Source organism: Eptatretus burgeri, chromosome 11 (assembly GCF_056783735.1).
Source record: "Eptatretus burgeri isolate ZD-2024b chromosome 11, Ebu_testis_v1, whole genome shotgun sequence".
In the NCBI taxonomy this organism is placed as follows: domain Eukaryota; kingdom Metazoa; phylum Chordata; class Myxini; order Myxiniformes; family Myxinidae; genus Eptatretus; species Eptatretus burgeri.
The window spans coordinates 52165493-52183875 of record NC_140971.1 but is presented as its reverse complement, the minus strand read 5'-3'; the positions used below and the strand labels follow the sequence as shown (position 1 = coordinate 52183875).

General features: G+C 42.0%; 1 protein-coding gene across 1 annotated transcript in view; it reads right to left on the bottom strand.

Annotated features, from left to right (window-relative positions):
- Positions 1 to 18383, bottom strand: part of CEP120 (centrosomal protein 120) — a 53600-nt gene that overhangs the window by 20821 nt on the left and 14396 nt on the right. Inside the window, exons 13-16 of the mRNA XM_085846435.1 lie at positions 12937 to 13062; positions 5011 to 5100; positions 4674 to 4766; positions 1566 to 1727 (exon numbers count right to left, since the gene is read on the bottom strand). Of these exons, the coding sequence (XP_085702561.1) occupies positions 1566 to 1727; positions 4674 to 4766; positions 5011 to 5100; positions 12937 to 13062 (471 nt within the window). The remainder of the gene's footprint in view (positions 1 to 1565; positions 1728 to 4673; positions 4767 to 5010; positions 5101 to 12936; positions 13063 to 18383) is intronic.

Below are 18383 nucleotides of genomic sequence, written 5' to 3'. Positions count from 1 at the left end.
ACCGGCCACCCTAAGTCCATAACTTCTTGCAGAGTCAAGGAAGTTAGTGCTATTCTGGTTCATAGTTCCTGACCCATGTGGACCAACACATGTCTCATAACCATCCTTATCAGTTCCAGTCGATGCACTGAAATCCCCCAAGACTAGAAGTGTATCTCATCTGGGGCACTGATCAACCACAGACTCGAGCGTGGCGTAGAATGCATCCTTCACGGTGAGATCACTCGCCTCAGTCGGAGCATAGACAGAGACCAGGGAAATGACACCTCAGGAGTGACGAATCCTTAGTCTCATAATACGCTCTTGACCAGTGTTACCTCAATTATCATTGGGGTCAGCTTATTGGACACAGCTACAGCAACTCCTTGAGTATGGTAACCATCAGTAGGTGTAAACCACCCACTATTATCTCGCTGCAATCCGGTCTCCGTACCTCAGAGATTGCTGCAATACCGATGTCCAAACGCTTGAGCTCAGATAACAGAGACAGGTGATCATCCTCTCTTCAGGATAGGACATTCCAGGCACCTACCCGAAGGGACCACCTCAGGTTAACCCAAGGAAACCGCCGTCTGGTGGACGACACCCCAGCACCGCTCTGACACACTCTCCCGCAATCTGACCCGGGAATGTTACCCCATGATTTCCCTGCTATCGTCAAAGATTGGGGGTCCCGAAGGCTTTGCCCCAATCCCGTCATCCGGTGAGCTGCCTTGCGAAGGGAAGCTGCACAGGAGGTACTCCCACAGAGTGGGTTTTCAGATTTCTTTGCATTTTTGTGTTCTGCGGAAGGAAGGGTTTTGTGGTGGCCGGAGTGCAAATCCTGTCACCAACCTAATAAAAAGTAACCCAACTGCAGGAGGACGTCCGCAGACACAGTTGGGCACTTGCTATGGATGGCCATTGGCTCACAAGGAGCTCCTCTGCCTTTTGACAGGTTTTGTTTTTCATCCTGCTGGGTGTCCATATCCAAACACCCTCTCACCAAAAAACCTGGTGGGGGAGACGGTTTAGTCGCCGACAACCCGACCATGGATCAGGTTAGTACAGGTTTGCATGATACCTGTAGCAAATCACAGATCTAATCTGGCCTGACCTGCCAAGACACACCAACTACTGAGTAGTACAGTGACAAACAAACACACCAACAACGTCCGTGAATAATGGTAAGGATTGCCCTTCATAACCAGCAGAGTCCAGGAAGACCAGAATCCCTATCAGGCCAATGCATCCGAACAAACCTTCTTGCTGGGATTTCCTGTATGATAATTTATATTTTAGATGGCTCAAACCACTTGTATATGATAACACATTTGAGAGGGTGGCCATTTTTATGATGTGCCATCTCTCCATATGGAGTACTACCGTACGCCATATGTAGTGTGGATCAGGTGAGATTAATTATTGTAGAATGAATAAATATTTTTGCTCATGAAGGCTCGTGTCGATCTGAATTGGCTGACGGGTAGAATTCAGGTATGCTAACCGTCGTGGGAATCTAGGAGTTGGAAGCCAATGTTTTGGACATTAACCATTCGTCGAGGCAAAAAGAGAAGATTCCTTGCCTGTTTTTGGAGATGAACCTTTGCCTCCTCCAACTGCACTCTCTGTACTTGCTCCAGCTCTATTTGGTGCTTGCAGCTCTCCTTCACTTGTCTCAATCCAAGCTCCAGCTCAGTCCGAGAACGCCGTCGCTCCGCATCCACCTCCCGCTGTAGGCTCCGCACCTGCATGCTCAATGAAAAATATTTAGTGAGCAGAGCAGTCAGTCAACACACACTCACTTTAGATCATTGTTTTCTCTCCAATAATAACAACAAATATCAGTTTGCATCCATGACATCATTTTTCAGGATCATTAAATAGGCTTTTTACATTTATGCTTCAAGCTGATACAGTTGTAGCTTGGGTTGGTTTGTGGGAACAATTTGACCAAATGGTGAGAGAGATGTTGGGCACCAAGTCAATTCAGAGTCTTCTTCTTATTCTTCTTCTTTTGTATGCACCACATGGCTGTGGGTAGTCTCATTTGCTGGATGCACAGCTGTGCCACTGATGCACTGCCCCATGTACCTTATAGCAGGAATTTAGAATTTGACCAGGATGTCGGCAATAACTCATATACTCAGGTGAAGGACACAGTGGATGTCCACAAACTAATGCTGGCAGATGGGATGCCAAGTTTAACATCGATCATTTAAACTCACACTCTTACAATATCTCTTCAAAAGGACCCTCTGGACCCTCCCCCCCCCACCAAATCTACTTTCGCAACAATCCTCTTGAAGAAGTCTTTTCATTCAAGCTTCTGGGTCTCACTATCTGCCATGATCTTTCCTGGGAAAGCTACAGTTCCAAACTGGCCTCCAAAGTAAGTTGCCGACTGGGCATCCTCCGTCGTGCAAGGTCCTTCCTTGGCACACCTGAACTCCTGACCATATACAAAGCTATCGTCTGCAGCTTGATGGAATACTGCTCTCCCCTCTGAGCTGGTGCTCCTGCCTCACAACTTTCTCGGCTCCATGCTGTGGAAACCAAAGCATTTCGGATCATTGGTATCTCCCGCGATGAGGCGGAGTCTTTGGGGCTCTCACTCTCTCACCGGTCAGGTCGGTGGCCTTTCTGTCTTCTCAAGTCTCTTATCTTCCCACCCCCTGCTCTGTCTGTAATTCCCCACCCCCCCCACCATATTTCCGCAGGGTACTCAAGGTCCGCCAGCAACCCCCTTCTGGCAAAACTACCAAAATCAAAAATCACTGCTCAGCTTCACTCTTTCATTCCTCTTTTTTCCCACCTTTGGAGAAACTCCCACACTCTCTTCAATCTCACTCTTCCCTCAAGGTCTTTAAAACAGCCGTTCACCACCATCTCTTATCTTCTCCCATCCAAAGCCAAGATCTTTTGTACTCACCTTATTCCCCCCAAACCCACTTCCTTCAAATTCCCTGTTTTCCTTCCTGAAAGTCACTGTAATGTCCTCCGTGTTCCCCACCTCATCACTCTCCCTTCCACAGATCTCCCAATGTCTCTGTTGCCCACTGTTTTGTGCTTTCCTCTCCCACCCCTCTCGTCTCCTGCTCCCTTTGCTATACGTTCTGTGTTAGCTCTTCTACGAGCCTCGATATTGTATTAAAAAATAAATAAAATCGATCTGATGGACAGTATACACTTTAAGGCATCATCATTGACTAAAAAAGCTCAGCTTTACCTTGGAGAGCATTGAAACAATTTTATATGCACAGCATGAGATAAGATAAAACATGAAAAACTAAATAAATAAAAGAAACTCAAACAATTTCCCAGTAACTTTCAAGTCAAGTAGGAATGACCCCAACAAAAGGCACCCACAATGGAACAAAAATAACATTATAAAAATTAAATTCAAAGTTTAAAATATATATATATATATATATATATATATATATATATATATATATATATATATATATATATATATATACATATATATATATATATACATACAGGATGTCCCAAAAAATATACTTTTCATCTGCAAAGAGGATGGTCATAACATTTTTTTTTAAACATATATGGCTGGATAGAAAGCTGTAAGGTTGAAGTTTATTGTACCAATGTCAAAATTGCCACAAAAATTTAAATTTTGGTATAGAATCGTCGTTTTCTTTTAGATCACATGTTCGACGTAGGCGACACGTTGTCCGATCACTGCCTGCAAACGCGTTGTCATGTTCTCCATCACTTTGGGAAACGTCTCCTGAGGAATGTTCTGGATTTCTCGGTGGAAGTTTTCCTTCAGCTGATCAAGAGTCTGAGGCCTAGGGTTTCCATAGATCCTGTCCTTGAGATACCCCCACAAGAAGAAGACTGGAGGAGTAAGGCCAGGGGAATACGGTGGCCACTCAACGTCTTCGTAGAGGGAGATAAAGCGGCCCTCAAAATGTTGGAAAGGCATTTTGTATGGAAAGGCATGAATGTCTTGGCGAAGGATCCTCTGAACGGTGCTCTTATGAATGTTTGTCTCGGCAGAAAGTCGTCGAATCGATTTTTTTGGACTCTGAACGACCGCCTGTTTCACCATTTCCACATTTTCTTCACTACGACCTGTCCTCTTCCGACCACTGTGATCCTTGTGAAGGTCACAGATGGTTCCCACATTGGTAAACTTTGCGATGGTGCACTTTATTGTCCGAAAGTTTGGTGCATGGTGCAAGTGGATACCGAAATGTCTCGAGTAAAGACGTTGCACCTGTATGACACTTTTCGTCTGGTGCCAAAGTTCAACAATTTTCGTCCGTTATTGTACGGTCAGTCTTGGCATTTTTCTGGCGCTTGCTTGGTATCAAAATAAACTGCAGGGTCTCTGCAACAAGAATTGAAGCATTAGTGACAAAATTACTGCTTTTTTAGGATCAAACGAAGCATTTTAAAAGTTGTATATTTTTTGGGGACACCCTATATATACATACATAAACCATATTTATATGTTCACTCTCTGAATCTCGAAAAATGGTCCAAAAAGGACAAACTCGATTATTAGGATTAGAGGGAAAGGAAATCCCAAAGGTGATGAAATGGGTGATTCAGGTAAGCGTGAGGTGCAAATGCTGCAGAGTAAATGCACCAAAGTGAAGAACATTTTGTTTGGTCTAATAGCACCTTCAGGTGGAACAGTCAGAGTGTGCTCATCAAACCTCATGTTCTGCAGCAGACAAATCTTTCTCCCTCTTCTCCATACTTGCCAATGTCTTCCTGAGTTGTTCCTCCAGCTGAATGTACTCTGCCACCTGTCATGCACATAACAATCTTCCTTTTACAGGATCGTGTGGAGGTATTGTTTTACATTTTAAGTTTTATATATACACAAGACAAACAAACAATGGAACATGGGGTAGTGGGGGGGGGGGGTGCAGGAGGAAGAGCAAATGGAAAAATTACACACTGAAAGTGGGAAAAAATGGGAAAGAAGGGGGCATTTCCCCATCTCCAGCAAACCTCAGTGTTTCGCACACCGTAAAAAACACCAATTACCTTTTTCATAACCAAGGCTTCTCGGTCCTTGTCTCGCCTCTTCCACTCCTCGGCCAGCGTTTGCATATGAGCAACCTCCTTCTCTTTGAGCTGTGCCACAAGACCAAGAGGCACTCACAACAAAGCACAAATTTGTTTCACTCAACAGTGGTGCCCAAACCGTTTTCATACAACAAACAGGGTTTTCTATGCAATTAGCATACATCTCGCGCGATGACCACTGGGAATTGCTTATCACACGTGCCAGTGAGAATTTAGAATTAAAAAAATAAATAAACAAGATTTAAGGCGTCATTTACACGTGTACTGGATCTAAATGGTGGAGTCTTCTGACGTCCACCCCTCTCCAGTGCATATACAACAAGTTTTGGCATAATCCATTTGCAAGGTTTTGAAATATCATGCTATATGTCGTTTTTGGCCCCATCTCTCAATGGTGAAGAATCACTTGCAAACTTTCAAAAGTTCTTGCATCAGGATCCGGATTCAAATCTTCATAAAAATCGAATTCATCCATCCTTGCCGCACCACATCCAACCTGTCCACCAAATTTCGTCCGAATCCGTCCACACCTTTTTGAGAAATCCTGCTCACAAATAAACGGACAGACAGGGGTGAAAACATAACCTCCGTCCACCTTCAGTGGCAGAGGTAAAAATTGCAACCAGAAACGTGCTCAATTAAAAAGATGCGAGCTTTAAGAAGTGAAAAAAAGTTTTAAAATGTTAAGGTTTATCGAATGCGACACAACTTCAAAGTGATTAAAACATGTCCCCTACCGATGTGATATTTTAATTAGTAATCCGATGTACATACATGAAACAAAAACATGCGTGTGACCAGGGTGATAGTTCATAGCTGAATTGGGATTCAAACTCCAGCTAGACAGAGAGGTGAGTGTGCATTACTGCAGGCCGTCCACCGATACCCTTTAATTATGCTATTCTCACAAAAGAGTAATGAATGAAGGGGTTTTTTTTGCATCATTTCGGTTTTAGCCAGACTTTACACACCAGTAAAAACATCCCTGTATTTGGGACATGTATAATGGCACGTTCAATGCCAAAAATAATAAAAACTCGATGTACATACATGAAGCAAAACACATGCGGACGGCTTATGTGCATATATAATACATCATGATTATATACCTGGGATCATTCCAATTGCACAGGATCATGGACTACCAGCCAGGCCTAAGGCCTGAGGCCTACCGAACTGTGCTGCTTGATGCATTGGCAGCACATGATTTTATTGAGGTGGAGTCAGGCCAGCTGGCCAGCCAATGGGTTTAAAGCAGTTGGGTGTAGTTAGGGCAGCTGAACACTGAACCATGTATAATATGTGATATGTTCAAAGTCAAAAAAAGGGCATAACTCTGAAAAATTGACAAAACGACACGAAAGTCGAACTTGTTCTGTAACTTATCATAAGAAAGTGATGTACCAAGTTTCAGTTGAATAGTTTAAAGGGTATGGGGGAAAAAGTCTGAAAATCCACAGGTGGGACAGATAAAAGAACAGACGGTGGGAAAACCTTTAGTGCCCTCAGGTGAAACCTGTAGGGGACTAATAACCACACAGAAATGATTTAAAAAAATTTTTTTAATCTCACGCAGGATAGTTTACACTTTGTGTTGCAATTCATGCAGGTTAGACAAGAGACAACCGATGAGTGAAATTGTGCCTCTCATGGCTGGAAATATAAACACATACATATATACATATTGTTACGGATCTGATCTGAGGAGTAAATGGGGCAGAGTTATAATCCTTATTTTATAGTGCATGTAAGAACAAGCGAATAAGCATATGCAATTACCCTGTGTGTGAAGCACAACACTGGGTTAAGCAATTGGTTCACTCTGTCTATCTGCGGACATCAGTTTATGATCGAGAAACGACTTTATTTCAATAAAATGTTGCATTTTGAACACCGCAGAACACGAGTGTGAACGGCAATCGGAACACAAACCTGCAGTTTAGCAGTACTTTGGCTCTGAATTAGTTAAATTGAATCTCATCCCAATTGCGCATGCACACAGCTTGGTAAAGCAATCGCTTCAGTTTGCCTGTCTGGCAGTCAAACAAAACAGAAAATCATTCCAAACAGGAAACAATGTTTTTTTATGGATGTCATAATGGACACAGCCAACAAGCACAAATAACTAATTAAATGTGTTAAATAAGGTAGTGCAAAAGAGAGTGCATCAATGGTGGTAAACTTCTGAATATCTTGACCACTGAAGAACACAAATCGCCTTGTTGGCACTTCCAAAAAACACTAGTTTAGCAGTGCTTGGATAAAATATTGTCGTCTTGCCAAATCAAATTTGCCACTTGTGCTCTCAGCATTGGGAAATATCGACATTCAGACAAAATCAAAATCACAGCTCGTAGGAAAGATAGATTGTGCTAATAAATGCAATACAAGAGTTGAAAAGACCCTTCCCACATAGTGTTTCAAAATACTGCATCAGGTAAGGTGTTCTATGAACTTTCTAGCTGCTGTCATTAAAGAGATGGTGTCGAGGTAAAATGTTTAGCAGCTCTCTTCTCTCCAGTCCATATGTCTGTTTCGAAGCCCTCGTTATCCCACCCTCCCATCCCCAAGTCCAAGCTCTCTGACTTACCACAATGTTTCTGTCCATGTATATATATGTATGTATATATATATATATATATATATATATATATATATATATATATATATATATATATATATATATGACAATCAGCAGGACCCACCTGAGGTTGCAAGATGCGGATGGCTTGGCAAGCAGCTTGCAAAGGAGTTGATATAGAAAGCCCGGCTTGGCAAGTGATAGCAAACAAGAGCAAGCCGCTTGTTAATGGAACAAGCCCTCATGTAATCCCATATGGCCTTGATGGGACCAATGTCCGGAGTCTGGGGTGGCTATTCTAACACATAAAGCACACCAGCTGTAACTTTGTTCTCCAAATACTGTTTTACTATGTTGGAAGTTTGTTAAGTTTGGTTAGGTACGGGAGCATGCACTGGAGCAGCGCATTGCTGGGTGAGCCATCCATCTGGCTACCCCCCAGGTAGATGCCTGGCCCATCCCCATCTCCTTGAGATGTCGATCAACCTGTTGCAACCATGACGTACGCAGTCGTCCTGTTGGCCTTCTCCACTCACGAGGCTCCCTCGCTGAGAGAATCTGGTGAGCAGCATCAGCATCAGGAAACCGAGCCACATGTTCATACAGCCGCAACTGACGCTCACGGACTATACAGGGAACAAATCTCATCTGAGTCTCTCTCAACAACCACTTGTTGGACACAAAGTCTGACCAGCAATAATCAAGGATTCTCCAAAGAGACCGAGTATCAAAGGAGTTAAGTCTTCATCTCAGATCCTTTGTCAGAGTCCAAGTCTCACATCCGTAGAGCAAGACTAGAAGCATCAATGATCTGAAGATTTGGACTTTCGTCATCCTGCATAGGTACCGATAGTGTCACACCCCATGATCCAGTGAATCCATGACTCCTCAGGTCCGACCCAGATGTCTGTTGACCCACTGCTCTCAACCTGTGGAGACATGAATATCACTGCCAAGGTAAGTGAATCTCTCTGTGACATCAACATCCTCACCACAAACAGGTACAAACAAGATGGCAGCATCCAATATGTCATTGAAAGCCTGGATCTTTGTTTTGACCCAGGAAACCCATAGAAGTGTGTGTTTGGATTATTGTCTTGGTGGAAAAGGAATCCCCTTCTGATAAAACGATTTTCACTTGGAAATGCATGGTGCTGCAGTATCCACTTGTACTTCTCTTTTGTTAATGTCCCAATGATTTAAATAATTTTCCTACACCAAAAGATGATACAATCCCAGAAAAATCACAGAGCCACCCAGTGCTCAAGAGTAGGCTGCAAACATTGAACGTTATCACCGTCAGTCTCCAGGTCTCGACATACGAACTGGCATCTCTTCGATCCAAAAATCTCAAACTTCGATTTATCAAATCAGAGTACCCGATTCCATTGTTCAGTCAACAAATGTTGGTGTTACCTTGCAAATTTCAGTGTTTTCAACTTGTTCTGTGGGCTCAGCAGTGGTTTCTTTGCTGCTACTCTGTCATGGAGACTGGCTGCATCAGCCTAATTTTGCGCACAGTCCTGGATGAGATGTTCATGTTTAGGTGTGCTCTCATTTAATTTGTCAGCTGCTGACTCAATTTTATTTTATTGTGCAAGCTGAGCAACTTCAAGTGCTTGTCTTGCCTTGGGGAGGTTCTTCTGAATCTTCCTGGTCTTTTCTTGTCTTGTACAGAGCCAGTTTTTTTCAGGCATTGCAAGGTGTACCTCATGCCATTGCAATCCTACCACATTACTGTAATGGGTACCAGGAACCAAGTTCCACATGAGCTATTGTTGCATGCATCCTGACCATCTGGAAATGCCTGGTCTGATCTCGACTAAATGTCTTGTAGGGTTTGACCAGTTCACCTGGGACAGAATCTTCTGCTCCACACTGACGTTGGCCAACAAACCTGAAACACACGTCCGTGGATGTTTTTTCACTGCGGTGGACTTGTCTATAAAATGGAAAATTTAATTCTCTTCCTGTTATTGGTTTCAGTATAATCCTAAGCCTGGTGTTTCGCTTAGTGGTTAGGGTGGTGGCTTGGGATCCTCAGGTCCTGAGTTCAAGCCCCGTTGGCCGCTGATTAAAAATACACCAGGAGGTTGACTCAGCATTGTCATCCTTCCGAGGTTGGCAAAATGAGCACCAGTGCACTGGTAAGGGGCACACTGCATCAGCGGCATAGCTGCGTCCCAACCAATGATGCAACCAGCAACCACAGGCTGCACTCGATAGAGAGGGGGGGGGGGAGAGAGAGAGAGAGAGAGAGAGAGACAGAGAGACAGAGAGACAGAGAGACAGAGAGACAGAGAGACAGAGAGACAGAGAGACAGAGAGACAGAGAGACAGAGAGACAGAGAGACAGACAGAGAGACAGAGAGACAGACAGAGAGAGAGAGGGAGAGAGAGAAGGAGAGAGAGAGAGAGAGAGAGAGAGAGAGAGAGAGAGAGAGAGAGAGAGAGAGAGAGAGAGTATAATCCTACAGAGATGTATGAGCCTGTAGCTCTGCCAAGCTCATTCCTAATAGGCAGAACCGATGCAACTGTTTAACCAGCAGAGCTTTTAAAAAATACAATTTCCTGGCGACTCGCAGAACTGTTTTGTTTACCATAGACAGGTTAATGTGTGGCAGTTGTTTCCTGTTCATCACGATCCATGCAACAATAGTTAGTGTTGCACTTACTTCCTGGTACCCACTACAGTCACACACACACGCGCACACACGACCTCATTACTGTAGTGGGTACCAGGAAGTAAATGAAACACTAACTATATATACACCAAAAGATGAGATACAATCCCAGAAAATCACAGAGCCTCCCAGTGCTCAACAGTAGGCTGCAAACATTGAATGTTATAACCATCAGTCTCCAGGTCTCGGCATACCTGGAGATCCAAGTGGCATCTCTGATCCAAAAAGCTCAAACTTCGATTTATCAGATACATACATACAACAAACATACACATATGTATGTATACATATATATATATATATATATATATATATATATATATATATATATATATATATATATATATATATATATATATATATACATATCCACGTATATATACATTCCTGCTGAGATCCAGGAGAACAAGGGCTATTACTGAGGATGTTACCAAAGATTTACCCTGAACCAACATAGGTTAACATCTAGTAAACCATCTAACTATCCTGAAGCTCCTGGACCATCTACCAGCCAAGAAGGAAGGGTAAAGCACAACAAAGCATCAGAAAAGATCATTTTTGAACCTGATTGTATTTTCTGCAATACTGAAGGCCGAATCCATGTGAAAAAGGCAGGCATTGACACAAAGGAAGACACCTCTTCATTTGAACGTGATGGATGGCAGAAAGTTCTGCAAATAGCAGAATAGAACAATGATGAGTGGCTCTTAAGGCCAATCCAAGGATTTGATTTGTTTGCAGCAGAGACCCAATACCACCCAAAATGCAGAAAGCAGTACACAGCCAATTAATTATCAGAAACTAGTAACTAATGATCAGGAACCAAATCCCAATGATTAATTATTTTTCCAATTTTCCACATTTTTGAAATGTTATATACCGTATTCTATGATTTTACCCATTTTGGATGCCTTCTTGAATATCACAAGAGTGCCAGGAATTTTTTGTTTGTTAACATCTCAAATGTGTAATAGGACCATAAAAGGAAGCTAAAAAAGTTGGTTTGGTGGAGTCCTGGTGGGGGGGGGGGTGCACAGATACCCTCCATAGATACTCCCCTAATATGTTAGTTATGCTTAAAGACCAAACACACACACACACACACACACACACACACACACACACACACACACACACACACACACACACACACACACACACACACACACACACACACACACACACACACAAACCAACAAACTCATGTTAAAACAGCTGTACACACAATGACACAACAGACTTTATAATGTAATCCGCTGGCACATCTGCAAACACTGATGACCCAGTTCCAGAAAATTTGTGGGAACATGAACCAAAAGTAATCACTGAAAACATGGAAGTGCCGCTCACGTACGACCTAATGATCCCATAGAGTGTGAACATTGAAAACAAAGCGTTGCGACCAGATATCATACTTAGGTTCAAAAAAAAGAGAAGAAGACATTGCTGATTGAGGTGTTAATAGCAGTGATTTTGGACTAAACGATGCAGAAATCAAGAAAATGACCAAACACCAAAGCCTCCAGAATGAAGTGAGTAGATCCTGGAAGCTGAACAATGAAAAAGTTGTACCAGTGATAGCTGGACATGCAGGAATGATAACAAAGAACCTCGCAGAGATATTAAACATGGGAATGCAAGAACACCCCTGGGTGCTCACCTGGTAGTGGCTGGATAATAGAACCAGGTAACCACTGGTAGGCATGAATGACCCATAAAATATATAATGGAGGAGAAAGTAAATACCTATGGATCTTTTTTTTAATGCCATGAATAAACCTTGGTACATCACAGGTGATAAAGGCTCTGGTCAAGTTTCATCAAAATTGTGTCTATGGTTTCAGAAAAGAAAGCAAATACATATTTTGGGGGGCAACTGCCTTCTCTCCATAGATGCTCCTCGACCCCAAATTATTTTAATGTCATGAAAAACTTTAATATGTCACGGGTGGTGAAGATGGTGGTCAAGTTTCATCAAAATTATATATGTAGTTTTGGAGAAGAAAGGAAATGCATATTTTGGGGAGCAACCCCCCTTTAATCCCCTTCGAGCCCAATTTTGCTGTCATGAACAAACTTTGGTATGTCATGGGTGGTGAAGGTTGTCGTGAAGTTTCATCAGAATTGTGTATATCGTTCCTGAGAATAAAGCAAATACGTCTTTGGGGAGGCAACCCACTCCCCCCCCCGCCCCCCGGCCCATCCAGCCATTGGGACCATACTCTGTGCAGAGTGTTGGTGCTGCCTAAGCAGTCTCCTGGGCTATTGGACACAATCATGGATGGGTAGCCACTCCGATACAGGATACCAGCAAGCTGGTACTCATTTTGTTGACCTCGGAAGGATGACAGTCAACCCCACCTGGTATTAATTGAACAGCCAATCAGGATTTCAACACAGGATCCTCAGATACTAAGCCCACCACCCTAACCATTAAGCCAACACCAGGCTTCATAATGTGTGTGTATATATATATATATATATATATATATATATATATATATATATATATATATATATATATACACACACATATGTATGTAAAAACAGTAACCTCAATAAGTCATATTAACCTGATTCATACAAAAGCTTCAAAATTGACAAATTAATGAGGGTTACCTGGCTTTCAAACAACCTTTCCTGCATATCCTTCCACATTTCGAGTTCAAGGGCGGCCTGGTATTCGACCGTTTGCCGTGGCCCCGTTGCAGCTTCTGGTGGCTTTGGGAGCTGCTTCTCAGTGGGCTGGAAATGAAAAATAAATAAATGAAACAAAATAGAACACGACAGTTCTAACACAAATTACAAAAGTAGTTTTAACTAATTTGGTATGAATTTTGCTCACAAACATATGTCAAGATTGGTTGAAGAGTATGCAGCAGTTTAAAATGAATCTACAAGTAGATTCAAACCGTGTTTACGCAGGAGAATGGCAATTAACCCATAACTGGGGGTTGCAGTGTTGCTGGGGCAGAAATACTGAGTCAGGAAAATGATAATTATCAATATACACGGTACACGATGACTCAATGCAGGATGACTCAATAAAATGTAAACAGACTTTAACATCTCAGAAAGATTCACTGAATATAATAGCAGATAGAGTGTAGATATTGAGTGTTACAGATGGTGTCAGCATTTGATGGAATGATTACGTCATCAGTCGGCTGTTTCCCAGAAGGCAGTGGAGAACGATAATATACATTAGAGTAGTTTTCGATGTTTAAAGTTTGTATACATTTTGGTGAGACACCTTTATATATGAAACCAGGTTTAATTGTTTGCTTGATGCAAGCTCTACCTCTCTCCTCAGCAAGTTGTGGGCAGAGGATCACTCAAGTATCACTTGTTTTTGGTACAAGTATTATAAATACACATTTACTGATGAAAGGCCACATACCCTTACACGCACAATGGATGTAAAAAATGGCCACTCCATCCCGCTATAACCGCGTAGGCCGACAATCTCTGTGTGCACAGATCATGCATACACTGCAATGGGCATAGTGAGTGTATTTGTGTTCATGACATAAGTGGTTATTGCCTGTGTCATGGTTGTGCACTTATTACCAAGTTATTTTTCAAATTCAATTATAATAAGTCTTCGGTTAATTAATTGAAGATGTAAACTGTTCATAAGAAAATAAATCAAGGTGAAGTATTTTACATTTATTGGAGTGAAGTTAAGGATAGTAGAACTCATTTTAAATTTAAAAATATTTAAAAAGCAAACATTATTTAAAACAAGTACAGGTACAGTCAAAGTACACCATCCTCATGCCAAATAACCTCAAGCGCGTGACATTGTCAGGGCGCCTTTGGTGCCCAGTGATAACGCTGTGCAGCACATGGAGATGGAATTGGGAGTGAGCGGAGCACTTCTGAGGTGAATGTGTACAAATGATACTTACAGCACATGGAGACGGATTTGGAGTGAGTGGTATGCAATAATTGATTGACTAATTGTGTCATTAAAATAATTAAAAATCATAAAATAATTAAGTTATTTGTGAATTGGCTAATAGCATACCAAAAGCACCAATGGTTCATCTGAATCTGTAACTTTTTGAAAATCAAGTAATTAATGAAAAAATGAACAATTAATCAATAAATCAAAAATACCCTTTATAGCCAAATCACTTGTTCACTATCGTGTCCAAATTTCAGCTTCCGAGTTCAAAATGTGCCTGAGATATTGCCCAGATGAGAAATAAAATAAACAAGCCGGTAGGCGGACATGGGTATTGGACTACCCAATCGAACATGACGCGATGGTGATGGGGAAAGACCTGAGGATTAAGCACAAGAAAATTCATGATTCTAGCTTCAAGGGTTAATGCTGCAGATTGATTTTTCGTTAAAATACCCCCACATTTAGAGGTCTTTTGGCCGTTGTTAGGCAACGGAGGGGTCCATAGCAACGGTTCTTTCTCACACATAGCTAGGACATACCATGAACATACCATACCAGTTTCATGTATATCTGACTCATAGTCTCTGAGATATAACAAACTTCGTTTTTTTATTGTTTTTGACCAGGGTTCATTCAAAGTCTATTGTCTGACACTTTTCATAGGATCCGGCTGGATATTTTTGACAATATGGCTGAATATACTGCCCACAGTCGGTCGTGGCCTGATTTTTGAAAAAATAATTTTTTTATGATTTTTCAAAAATTTCAAAGTCCCGTTGCTCGGCAACCAAAGGGGCGTTAGCAACCAGTACCTACGCGGCACAACAAGGTCATAAACTGGTCCTACCACCCAAATTTCATCAAAATCGAATAACTGCAAGGGGGTCAAAAACCCCTGACAAACACACACACACGGACAGACCGACACCACGACCAACAAATAAGGGTATAGATCAAAAAAAAAATTCGAATTTTTTTTTTTTCGACTCGATTGACTACCCAATAAGTAATTAATAAATTGATAATAATTAAGTAATTCATCAATTAATTGATTAATAAAATAATAAAAAACACCTGTTCACTATTGTGCCAAAATTTCAGCTTCCCAGCTCAAAGGATGGCTGAGATATCGTCCAGACAAACAAACAAGAAAGAAAACAAACAAACGGAGTGAAAAGTCAGTACGCCCTTGAGGAGCACGTCATCGATGACATCGTGCAGTACCTGAAGATGGAATAGGGAGGGATGGTGTACAATATATACATCAGCTTCAAATTTACCTAACAAACTAAAAACGAAAAAATTTTTTCTGTTCCCAGATGTATTCAAAGGACAGATAACCTAAGCAATGAGCATCGGCTGAGAGAGACAAGACTTTATACATGATAAAGTTGGTGATTACGATGGAACTCGATTGAACCAGGACAGTTTTTTTGCCAAGATGTACAGTGACAAACAAAGTGTAGTTGGAGAACAACAAAGAGGAATGCAAGAACATAAGCAAAGCAGGGGTATTTTACACAGAGATATTAGCACATTGAAAACTCTTTCAGGGAAGGTGGGCGCAGCAGGGACAGCTGATCAGTTTGAACTGGATTGTATTGGATGGATCCAGTTTGAACTGGATATGGAGGGCTGGCAGGACAGCTGAGAGGAACAAACACACAGCTCTGAGTCTAGCCTGGGGGAGGGGGAGAATATACATATATACATATATACATATATACACACAAATATATACATATATATTGTTGTGGGAATCTGACCCGGTCCGAGGTGCCAGCATCGCCACCGCCGTCTCCGGGAGTCTATAACGCCGGCTGGCTCGGCACAGGCCTCGGGTCACGCGTCTTCAATCGCGATACCAATGTAATCCTGTACTTTACCAGTTGGGGAGATAGAACCCCTGGCTACAGACTGGCTTTGTCAGAGACCGAGCGGAGTCTACCAGTCTGTAACCACTTTTTGGTTTTATATGCCAATCGAACGGATCGTTCCTCGACGCGACACACATTAATCCATAGCGGCAACTGCATACGAATTAACCAGATTTATTGGGGACATCAGGGATCACAACACAAGCAATATACACGACAATGGTTTCATTAACAATCAACCCATTCTTAACTAGAGGACCACGGCTAAAGGTTTCGAGGGGATTCTACGAAATATGCCTTATACAACACGTTCAAACAAACAGCATGCATGCACACAGAGTACTTGGTGATGGCTCATGGACGAGAAGACCGTGTTCAAAAGCACGAATGTCACTCGTAACAAACAAGCGGTGGTGTCCATGGATTCGAACTCCCGCTCGAACGTCCCGCGCAGCAAGTAATCGCGGCGCAGAAACTCCCGTTGCCTCTTGTTAGTTACCGCGTGCGCACTTCCTCCTCAGCGCGTTCTGGCTCCACGCAACGTCGACGATGCGAGATCGCCGATCTCTCTCCAGGGTTCAGCACACAAATCCCGGCCTGGCCTATTCTCCAGACAAGGCCCCAGTCGAGGTCCGAGTTCCACAGGCGGATCACAACGTGTCGAGCCGTGAGGTGAGCAAAGACCGTCAGACACTCCGACGTCTCCTCTCCGGCCATCCCGCCCCGAAGCCCGACTCCCGCTTCGTCCTCTCAGTGCCTCTCTCAGTCGAATCACCGACGTGCAGGTCGGTTCAGCGTCTCTCCCTTCGACACACGTCGCGCCTCGAGTGCGGCTGTTTTCACACCCCGATCTTTTCTTTCTCCTCTTCCCTTTCGTTCGGCAACGCTCTCTTCCAAATGAGAACTCCTTTTTACCAACCCCCTCTCCAGGCGACTCAGTGACCAAAGGCTCCACCCCTCACGTCACTTCCTGTCCAGGCCACACCCCTTCGCATCACTGACTGGGCGGGGCCTATCCGGGATGAGGAAGGAAGAAGAGCGATCTCTCGTTTCACCACCGTATGAACATAAAAACAGTCTGTTACCCCACCCGACACACACCTATCGTCCCTTATACCACACAACCTATCTATACATAAATATAATGGGGGAACTGAGCTAATCCTATACTTAGCATTCCCGTAACAATATATATATATATATATATATATATACACACATATATATATATATATATATATATATATATATATATATATATACACACATATATATATATATATATATATATATATATATATACACATATATATATATATATATATATATATATACACATATATATATATATATATATACATATACATACATATACATACATATACTTCTTTGGTCTAATCCTAAAAAAAACGTCAAATATTTCATGCATTCCCAATGTTGATTATATTTACAAAGTTTCATTAAAAAACGTTATAAATTTGGTATTTGACTTTTTAACCTTACCTCAGGGGTGGGGCCAAAAATTATACTCTCACACCTTATGGTCATGTGGTGATAAAAAAAACTACCAAGTTGGGTGAGTTTCTGCCCAAGCTAGGAGACAGCGTGATGGATGGACAGACAAGCAGAGACAGAGCTGATTATAATATCCTCTCTTTTTTTTTTTTAAAGCGTGGGGAAAAACAAAAATTTAGCAGTAACACATCCACCTATTTCTTTACCAGTGGACAGATACACTTCAAAGTGTGGAGAACCCTGAATTATGTCAAAGTTGTGGCTAAGTAGGAGGGAGTTGTGGCTAAGTATATTTTAGTAGGAGGGAGCTTTCGTTCCAGTTTACACAACATTAGATTCATGCATCTAAAAGTATTACCCCTGCGACAGTTTAACACAATAGAGGCCCGCTGGTATACATAGATTACTGTAGATCAGAGAATGAACAGTTCCTATTATAGTAGATCTGAAGAGACAAACACGTCGACTACAGTCACCTCTCCAGTCGTTTTGGGAACAGGTGAGGCTAATAATAAATAAATTATAATAACAACAACAAGATTGCAAAAGGGATTGACATTTGTAATCAAAGCTGTAAGAGGGGTATTTATCGTATCAAGGTGATATTCGGCGGCCTTGGTCAAACTTCCAGATCAATTTTGAAATAAATGCAATCAAGCTCATTATTTTTCTATACTGGAATATTTTCAATGAAGTAGGTTTTTTTAAAGCTCAAAACAACATTTCAATTTTCGGTAATTGCTCCTGAGAACAGAATTATC